This window comes from Frankliniella occidentalis, unplaced genomic scaffold (genome assembly GCF_000697945.3).
Source record: "Frankliniella occidentalis isolate FOCC.00 unplaced genomic scaffold, Focc_3.1 Scaffold290, whole genome shotgun sequence".
Taxonomy (NCBI): Eukaryota; Metazoa; Arthropoda; class Insecta; order Thysanoptera; family Thripidae; genus Frankliniella; species Frankliniella occidentalis.
The window spans coordinates 138,032-146,621 of NW_026267416.1; the positions used below are offsets into that span (position 1 = coordinate 138,032).

An 8,590-nucleotide genomic window follows, 5' to 3' on the forward strand; every position below is an offset into this window, starting at 1 on the left:
CTCCCCCCTCCCCGCCCGCGAGGCACGGGCCCCGACGACGACGCTGTGCTCGAAGAGTTGACGCCGGCCGGGCCGCGAGTGCAGCACGCGTGCACGCGCCGCGGGACCCCGACGGAGACGACGCGCGCAGGTCACGCCTTCGGGGAAGTTGCAATATCGGCTGTCATGGTCTCGAAAGGTAAGTTTTTCCCTCTGCGAAGACATTTCTGGGAGTTCTCTCACCGATATTGTTTCGACATCGTTTTCAACGTCATTGGCGATAAGAAAATAGGCCTGCAATCGACGGCTTTTCGGGCGACATCAAAACGTCATCGACCGTCGAAAGGCCGTCGATTTCAGGCCCTCTTTTGAACAGCTAACGCCCAAAAAAACGGTGTCCAAACGGTATCATCCAAAAAAATTGTACTGGGCGAGGCCTAAGGCCCACCCGCACCCGCACTATATGGATCGTCCAGAAAGTACACGTCCGTCACTCGCCGTTATGAAAATTCGAAGTTCAGCTTAGCTAGCCGGCGCAAGCTCTCATAGCATCGGGTAGGTAGGCAAACGCATGCCTGCAGTGCATGCGTGTACTGTGGAGTGGCCTACCTTGAGCATCGCAGGCGCCGAGCGCCCGTAATCTGTCCGACGAACCCGAGAAAGACGGACGTACTTTCTTGACAATCGCGTCGGAACAGGCACGATATCCGAGAAAGACTTTCTTGTGGTGATCAATGATCAACTCTGTTCGATGGGCTACATTCGACGGCTGCAATTGAGGAAGCAGTGTTCGGTCTTGACAACCAGCTCCTCGGTGTGAGCATCAGATTGTCAGAGTTGATGGTGGTTGATCACCCCACCCCGATGCCGTGCTTGCAGACGTGCCGCCGCGCAGACCGCCGCGCCTGCGCCGGCCGCGCCTGCCCTCGCTCGCCTCCCTGCGCGGCGTGCGCACGAGCGTGCGCCTCAGCATGCAGCGCGGGTCACCGGGCCGCGACTTCTTCGACAACATCGTCCGGTGGGGCGAGCGGCGCGACGCCGAGGCGGGCCGCGGGCAGCGTCGCGGTGCTGGCCGCAGGGACGCCGCCGTGGCGCGCCGGGAGAGCGCCTTCCGGTGGCCCGACGTCGAGCTGCGCCGCGGCGGGGGTGGCGACGGCGGTGGCGGCTGCGGCGGTGGCCTCCTCAGGGGCTGCCTGTCGGCGTGCTGCTGCTGCGGGTGCTGCTGCTGCTGCCTCAACCTGCAGTACCTGCGCACCCTCCCCGGTGCGCTGCGGCTGGCGCAACTGGTAAGAAGGGCCCCCTCCGGCTCACCCCCTCCCCCCTTAATCGACACTACAAATGGGCCTTCCACAGGCGCTCTCCTGGATGTGCAACTGGCTGGTGGGGCGCTACGCGCTGAGGGTGTCCGGCACGCTGGGCAGCGCCATGCCCGCCTTCTTCCTGGCCAGTGCGGGCGGCGCGCTGGGCTGCAGCCTGCTCCTGGCGGTCGCGCTGCTGTCAGCCAAGAGCGTCTCCCTGTTGCGAGCGTCCCTCTTCGTAAGTGCACCGACTGCTCGGGTCGGATTGATAAACAGCTGCAAGGGCTAATGTTGATCATTTGCTATGAGCAACATTATGGCTTTTCTGTTCTGTTAAATAAAATTCAGGCAAAAATATTTTATTTCTATCCTTACAGGAGATTGCATTTCATGCTACAGCTGTGGGACTGTACGCGAGTCAAGCTTCGTACCTACATGTAGCAACATCATTATATCTCGAACCATACAAAAATGATTTAGAAACTTATACCTACCCTGCGATCGTCACTTCATATGTAGGCAACTGAGGTTAATTGTGTATCACAGTTTCTCAAAGAGTACCTCTTCAAGTGTTGTCTTAATTTTGGTTTTGCTTTTTGCTTTCAGTGGCTTGGATACTTTTTAGCAGCTCTACACAGCTTAGATACAGTGTATTCCTTAAAACACTATGGGCGATTCCGTTGCTAAGCACTATACAATAGTTATTTAACAGATGTTCCTCAATTCTTTGGAGTGCTTTGAAATGAGGAGGGAAAGCCTTCACAAGTTCTAACACAGGGGCATCAAAACATTTGACTGTGATACTAAATAAAAAATATTTGCGAGATTTGTTCAAAACAAATTAAGAACAGACCTACGCACTTTACTATAAATAGCAAAAATGTACAAAATTAAAAAAGAAGAATAGATTAAATCTGATAACATAAAATATTTCAATGTATGTATAATTATCCCTCACTCGGTACCCTCACAAAATACAACAAATGCAAATAAAAGAAAATAGGTCTAGTCATTGTACCAATCAAGAAAGAGTAAAGAGAATGACATAACAAGAAGGAAAAATAGAACATACACACGAAGACCTGCATTGCGCTGAATTGCTTGTCGGATTTGAGTGTTTGCATCTCTCACATTTTCAGTTGCCCCAACAACCATGCTAGAAATACGTTCAACATCTCTTTCTTGCTGCAAAACTTTCTCTGTAAAAACATCTTGCAGTTCAGCAATTTTCACAACTTTCCTTTCAATTTGACGAACCTGCAAAACAAAATTAAAATGTTCAGCTTTTGACGAGACGTGTATCAACATATTGATACAAGGTGCAATGTTTTTGGTGATGAAATACCTCGTCTGAAAGACTATTAAGCTCATTGTAAAGATGAGCATTTTCTGATTCAAACATTTGGAGTTCCTCTGCTGATAATTGATCATCTTCCATGGCAAAGGGAGCTGCTAAATCAGCAAGCGCTGCTGAACGGGCTGCTGCTAAAGCTGCAGCATTCTCAGAATTATTTTGCTTTCTCTCAACTATACCATCCTCCTCATCAGCAGACATCTTATCAGATACAGAATCCTCTTTAGTACCACTGCCCAAAGAGATGTCTGACATTTTTCTGCTCCGATGATCTATCCCATCTTTTACTAAACTCGATGTGTTAACATCACCCTCAAGTCTGGACATCTTCTGAGAGTCCATCATTCTTTTCATTCGGGTCATATGGATTTCTGAATAAATCTGACAAACACTTTTTAAGTATGCTTCTAGCAAATCAATTACTGACTGTTGATGTTCCTAGTATGATAACAAAGAAAATAACAAATTGACAACAGAGAAAGGTGATTCAACACAGATTTGAAACTCTAGGACTTACCATTACTTGGCTAGGTATTTCACAGTTGCTAATTTGCCTTCTAAAGTCATGAATCAAAGCTGAGCACGTTTTCATGATTCTTTGAGCCCCAGCATCAATTTTGTCCCTTTCAGAATCTGAAAGCTGTGGCCCATCAGATAAGTAGCTGGTCAAACTTAAGTATGCTCTTCGATGTTCCAACAAGAAATCTCGTAACTTGGATATCTGTTGAAAAGCAATATTTACAAGGTAAGCAAGTAATATGGCAAAGTAATGAAACTGGAATCATACCTTTAAAACATTTACCTGAGTAATTATTTCTTTGGCTTTAGTTCCAAATACCGTTTTTCTCGTTTGAGTAGAATTTAAAATCCGATTCTTATCCTGATCCGCAGGTGGAATTCCAAGGGCTTTGTTACGTACGCGCACCGTTTTAACACAAGCCTTAAATAATGCAGTAATATCCATGTTGAATGTGCGGAGTACTGTCTTGTCATTCAAACAAATGAGTTCCTTCCTTAAAAAAAGAAAAAGAAACTTTCAAAAATAAAAAAATTACAAGTTCAAGTTGAGCTTTTAATATAAATTAACAATAATTATTTTTATTACTTTTTAAATGTTCTTTTCCACGTTCAGAAGTTAAAATTCAGCATGTACCCTAACCTTCCAAAAGTTATTTTTCCTACAAATTCTAGAGTAAGCATGCTTTGCCTCCGAAGAAATGATATATGATGCGATTACATAGTCCCTTGAGTTGTCAAAAATCACTTGAAGATGTTGTAAAACTAATGAGTACAGAAGAAAATCACAGAAATGTTGATACAAATTTGGTGACAACACTGACTGACACTACGGGATCCTTTTTTCTCTTGTCAACAGTTAGCTAGCCTCATCCAGCCTCATCGAGGATTGGCTTAGCCTCATGAATCTCAATATGACAATTTTGGGTTGTCAACAAAGGTTGCAAAGGCAGAAGGGAGGGTTTGTGACGAGTAACCTGACGGAGAGTACGATTTATTACCACACAACATTGCAAATTGCAACCAATTACTTCAACAATTCTTCTGCGGATTTGTTCAAGCGTTTAAAGTAAGTATAGTTGACAGTTTTTACTAGAAGTTCAACAATAAAACGTGACATTTCTTCTATATGGTGCGGGGGAGTAGAGTAGTTCTTTGTAAAGTTTGTTGACTGCTTAAAGGGCGTGTACTACGTGAGCGGTGAAAGCTGAGAAAGCCAGTTCAGTTGTGTGAGGTAGTAAAAGCCGTCTGTACTCTTTGGAAAAAAAAAGATTATGTAAGTCTCAAGACTGCAAACTCAGCAAGACGTAGCCACTAATCACTAAGGAGCAACATGAGTCTCTTTAACGCACTAGCCAATGGCTTATCTCGTATTGGCTTAAACATAGGAGCTCGTAATAAATCATATGACAATGTAAGTTTATGTTAGCTTCTGATGTCCATTTCTCACAAGCTATATTTTTACAATTCAGGTAGTTTGTGTTTTCTTTGGAAAGAATACAATAAATTTATCTGATATACTTCTCATTTTCCCTCACATTCTGAACTAACACCATTCAAGTCTCTTTGACAAATTGTTTAAAATTAACAGTCTATAATTTTACTTTGGGCAGGCCATGTCGCTGCTTCATGATGTGGATGTACCTACTAAAAAGGCAACTTTTGCCATGGCATGCTTCTGGGCACCCGATGCATTGTTTGGTACCACTCCAGGTGTGATTCGGACTCGTGTTGGATATGCAGGTGGTACAAAAGAAGGCCCAACCTACCGCAGCCTGTAAGTACCCAAGTCTGTCTATGAGTCAATGCATGGCCATATAATGAAAGTACGATGATGGAAAAATTTGTGTAATCTGTGGTTGTTTTCTTTTCCTATGTAATTTTTAGAGGTGATCACACTGAGTCGATTGACATTGATTTTGATCCGTCTGCTGTCACCTTTGCCAAATTACTGGATATATTTTGGAAAAACCATGACCCCACTGCCCGCACAACAAAGCAGGTCTGTTTGCTGCTACAAAATAAATGAATATACTTTTTAATATTAGACTTCTTTGCCCACGTCGTACCAACAGCATGTGCTGGATTTTGTATTTGGAATAAATGATATTTAGCCGATACAGAGTGTCAAAAAAATGAGTCATCCTGATGAATTTGTCATTGAGAGATGGTTTTCTCTTGTGACAAGATGCACAGATTACATTTTTAACCTAAATCGAACAGGAAATCTCGTTGCCAAGTTGAGCATAGAGGTCTATACAAAAGCACTTTTGTCATTGATTCTTCTTCCTCCTTTGTTGCAGTACACCTCCCTTATATTCTACCATGATGACGAGCAAAAAAAGCTAGCTGAGCAAACCCTAAAGGAGCAAGAAGGGAAACATACTTCTCCAATTGTCACTCAAATTATTCCTGCTGGTACCTTCTGGGATGCGGAAGAGTAAGCTCCAAAATTTTAATATAATACTGAAAATGTGAAAAATCTATGCCCTATGGAAGATTTGTGTAATCCTTTGTGTTTTCCTTCAGCTACCATCAAAAGTACCGTCTTCAACAACATGATTGGCTGATGAAAGCCATTGGCATGAAGTGTGGACCCAAGTTGAAAACGTCTCATGTGGCTGCTCGTCTAAATGGTTATGTTGTTGGGCGTGGAGGTGTTGCCCAATTTGAAGGAGACATTGCTCGTCTTGGGCTTAGTGATGAAGTTTCAGACTTTGTCCGTAAGCTTTGCATCAAGTATGAGAATGCAGGTCCATTCTGTTAAAAATATCTGTGCATGAAACCACAGGATTTTTAACACACACTTCTGAATCAAAAATATGCCTTGTAATTTTAAAATGTAATTTTCCATCCCAAGTTAGCCAATAATTCATCACAATGTGTATATTACTATTATTTCTTTAAAAACACTGAAAAGCTTACTGTGTTAACAATTATTTGTCCATGTTCAGCTGAATTCATTCCGGGTGTTTGAAAACTAAGTTATATGCTACGGGTTTTACTTTTATCATATTCTTTGCTGTGTTTTCCTCTTTCCTTTTATGCTCTTTCCAATTCCCCCCAAAATTAAATGAGTTTTTAAATATTTTTTTTGTGTGACAATAACTTCTAAAAGTGGATTCCCTAATTGTCCTGAAACCACATTAAGCAATTTAACAAAATTGGTTAATTTATTTACCTAGCACCAAGCTTGCCTCCATTCATAAAGAACTTTTTAGACTGCGCACAGTTGTGATTTTGTTTTGTAAAAAAATATATATTTTTATCCTTGGTGTGTTCCCGCCATTGTCAATTACACATCCCATAAATATTACCCTTGCAGGTTTTTTAATTTGTTATACATGTTATTGTGTACTTTTTTGTCCAGTATTTGTATAAACCTTGTTATGTTTTATTAAAATGTTAGTTTGTCTGATTTGTATTATTTTTCTCATGAGTATTTTGATTGATGGTCATGGACATGGGCTGCACATCTTCGAGGGACTTCCCCCAGAGGGCATTGGAGCTCGTAGTTGTGACAATTTAGACAAAACCAGAAAATCGTCCTCACAACGTCCAACCTTATATTGTGCCATTGGAAAAGGCAAATTATTTGGACGTTCACCTAAACGGGACAAGGGCGAACACTCGTCGCTTATACTTCGAATCAACCGAAGCAACCCGCGGTTTTGCCCGCCTTCAGTGCAGTTGCATAACGTTCAGTGATGAAACGGTGAAACCTCTCGTCCAAAGGCTGTAACTGGCTGTAATCATGGAGTTTCCATAGTCAGTTACTCATGAAAGTACTTTACAAAAACAAGGTAGAATTCATTTAAGTTTGTATGAGCCACGATTTTATCCCAGAAAAGATGAGATTCTGCGGAAATTCGGTATTTTAGTGGGAACTCATATCCGTATCTCAGTTTTGCGTAATAGCTTGCCAACGTTGCCACGAATTAATACCGAGGTAAATGCGTGGTGAGCGTTCTTTAAACTCAAAGTTTACAATAGAACCGAGTATTATATTTACGAAAAAGAGGCTTCACTGAATGAAAGACCGAACATTGCTTCATTTCTTGTTTCATTCTGTGACGTATAGTTTTTTGTGTTGCTACCGTCATTGACCCCTTCTCGAGCTTCTCGAGCTCGTCAACAAACAACAAGACTTTCTGCTTCGGAGGCCGACATTGTTCTGGTCAGGCCCAGGCAACTGGGTATACTGGTTCCGGTCGGCTAAAGCTCGCGTACCCGATTGCCGCCAACATTGCACATCAAAACTTTGAACCGAAATACACATCTGTTAGACTACTTATGGTCTTTTGAAAGGAAGAATTTTAATTTTAAACCACTTAAAATGTAACACTTGTTGGTAAAATAAATCCTAAGGTTTTAATAAGGAGTATGACATTTAATAGAAAAACACAAATTTCAGTGCTAGCAGGAGGGGAAAGACAACACTGCGCATCCAATGGAGACCATATGTTTTGAAAAGTGTTCTGCTATCGGCTTTGCATGAACCTGATTTCCTTCGATTTTCTGAAATTATTTGACTTGTCACACTGCCGAAAGACCACCCATGAGCTCTAGAGAGTTGACATTATGTATCTTATCAGAAGAATGGATTGTCCATTTTCAAATTCTTACGAAAATTTCCTTGGCCCGATTCTTAACCTTCTCAGACAAATCACCCAGCACTCTCCTTCTCTTCTTCAGTTGTGTCAGTATTCCTGTTGTATGAAATCGTTTTTATCCCTCTGGGAATTGTTTACATTCAACAGTAATGTTCCTGTTGTGTTTTTTATTTTTCAATTACTTATAACTTTTTATAGTTGTAGCCTTCTTTCAAAACTGTGTGGAATCACAGTCCGAAGTTTGTTTCCAAAAGATAGACATGCATATTTCTTGAGGGAACAATAAAGAAGTATTGTAGAGTGGCAAGGAATAGCATCATATAGAGAGTGCTGATGCAGTTGTGACATTAGCCAATGAACTTCTCTGAGCTGAGCAGCCTTTAATTAAGTCAGCAACTATCACAAGTGTCAACGAATCCTGCAAATTTCAACTTTCACACTCTGTCCAGGTTTGTATTTCTCCTCGCTGAATTTATTTGTCCTCATGCAATGAAGTAACAACAACCTAGGCGAAAATATAAGTTAGATAACGTTCTTTATTATGATTTTATTTCCAGGCAAACATGTTGTTAATGCAGTTCTAGATGAGGAGCAGAATAAGAAGAGGAATGCATGTTGTTTAGTTTGGTGTCAAATTTCGTTTACAGATCAGTTAAGTTTACATCATACATACATACAACTAACTTCTTAAAATTTACAAGTATGGCTTTGTGCTACTAAACATGCCTCTGCGTCACAAGAACTTCTTTGGATAACATGTTACAGCACCTGAGAATTTTGTTTCACCAATCCCAATTTAATTTGTTTACTTGAAATTGATCTTATTTTTT

At 41.8% G+C, this 8,590-nt stretch overlaps 4 protein-coding genes and 1 long non-coding RNA gene across 7 annotated transcripts in view; 3 read left to right on the top strand and 2 right to left on the bottom strand.

Moving 5' to 3' along the window:
• The first annotated feature begins 67 nt into the window (after positions 1–67).
• On the top strand, positions 68–2,023 carry LOC113206673 (protein singles bar). Its single transcript, XM_026422871.2, has 5 exons — positions 68–178; positions 859–1,265; positions 1,333–1,515; positions 1,655–1,792; positions 1,884–2,023. Exons 1-5 carry the CDS (start codon positions 166–168, stop codon positions 1,962–1,964), a joined length of 822 nt encoding a protein of 273 aa, XP_026278656.2. The 5' UTR covers positions 68–165; the 3' UTR covers positions 1,965–2,023.
• Positions 2,024–2,200: 177 nt separating this feature from the next.
• On the bottom strand, positions 2,201–3,990 carry LOC113206671 (syntaxin-18). Its single transcript, XM_026422867.2, has 5 exons — positions 3,737–3,990; positions 3,434–3,644; positions 3,149–3,352; positions 2,623–3,069; positions 2,201–2,534 (listed from the first exon to the last, which is right to left on the bottom strand). The coding sequence occupies exons 2-5, from the start codon at positions 3,593–3,595 to the stop codon at positions 2,283–2,285; spliced, it is 1,065 nt and encodes a 354-aa protein (XP_026278652.1). The 5' UTR covers positions 3,596–3,644; positions 3,737–3,990; the 3' UTR covers positions 2,201–2,282.
• Positions 3,991–4,076: 86 nt separating this feature from the next.
• LOC113206672 (peptide methionine sulfoxide reductase) lies at positions 4,077–6,565 on the top strand. Of its 3 annotated transcripts, none has more exons than XM_026422868.2 (6): positions 4,092–4,216; positions 4,329–4,561; positions 4,761–4,924; positions 5,035–5,149; positions 5,451–5,587; positions 5,677–6,565. In XM_026422868.2, exons 2-6 carry the CDS (start codon positions 4,481–4,483, stop codon positions 5,912–5,914), a joined length of 735 nt encoding a protein of 244 aa, XP_026278653.1. In that variant the 5' UTR covers positions 4,092–4,216; positions 4,329–4,480; the 3' UTR covers positions 5,915–6,565. The 3 variants fall into 3 exon arrangements, with proteins under 3 accessions (XP_026278654.1, XP_026278653.1, XP_026278655.1); XM_026422870.2 differs by having other exon boundaries at positions 4,329–4,423; XM_026422869.2 differs by lacking the exon at positions 4,329–4,561 and having other exon boundaries at positions 4,077–4,216.
• A 699-nt stretch (positions 6,566–7,264) lies between these two features.
• Positions 7,265–8,590, top strand: part of LOC113206683 (glucose-induced degradation protein 8-A homolog) — an 8,801-nt gene continuing 7,475 nt past the window's right edge. The window contains exon 1 of the mRNA XM_026422884.2: positions 7,265–7,318. The gene's annotated coding sequence lies outside the window, so the exon portion shown is untranslated. The remainder of the gene's footprint in view (positions 7,319–8,590) is intronic.
• LOC127750924 (uncharacterized) overlaps positions 8,293–8,590 on the bottom strand; it is a 4,762-nt gene continuing 4,464 nt past the window's right edge. Inside the window, exon 2 of the long non-coding RNA XR_008011900.1 lies at positions 8,293–8,528. This is a non-coding gene — a long non-coding RNA (uncharacterized LOC127750924). The remainder of the gene's footprint in view (positions 8,529–8,590) is intronic.

What these genes read in the sequence shown, in the direction of transcription:
- LOC113206673 (XM_026422871.2), top strand. An exon ending in TGTTGCGAGCGTCCCTCTTC is followed by an intron (nt 1,516 to 1,654) that starts GTAAGTGCACCG and finishes CTATCCTTACAG; the next exon opens with GAGATTGCATTTCATGCTAC. An exon ending in CTGCGATCGTCACTTCATAT is followed by an intron (nt 1,793 to 1,883) that starts GTAGGCAACTGA and finishes TTTTGCTTTCAG; the next exon opens with TGGCTTGGATACTTTTTAGC.
- LOC113206671 (XM_026422867.2), bottom strand. Translation starts at nt 3,595, where the DNA reads ATGGATATTACTGCATTATTTAAGGCTTGTGTTAAAACGGTGCGCGTA. An exon ending in CCAAAGAAATAATTACTCAG is followed by an intron (nt 3,353 to 3,433) that starts GTAAATGTTTTA and finishes GCTTTTCAACAG; the next exon opens with ATATCCAAGTTACGAGATTT. An exon ending in AAATACCTAGCCAAGTAATG is followed by an intron (nt 3,070 to 3,148) that starts GTAAGTCCTAGA and finishes TTATCATACTAG; the next exon opens with GAACATCAACAGTCAGTAAT.
- LOC113206672 (XM_026422868.2), top strand. Translation starts at nt 4,481, where the DNA reads ATGAGTCTCTTTAACGCACTAGCCAATGGCTTATCTCGTATTGGCTTA. An exon ending in GTAATAAATCATATGACAAT is followed by an intron (nt 4,562 to 4,760) that starts GTAAGTTTATGT and finishes TACTTTGGGCAG; the next exon opens with GCCATGTCGCTGCTTCATGA. An exon ending in CTGCCCGCACAACAAAGCAG is followed by an intron (nt 5,150 to 5,450) that starts GTCTGTTTGCTG and finishes CCTTTGTTGCAG; the next exon opens with TACACCTCCCTTATATTCTA.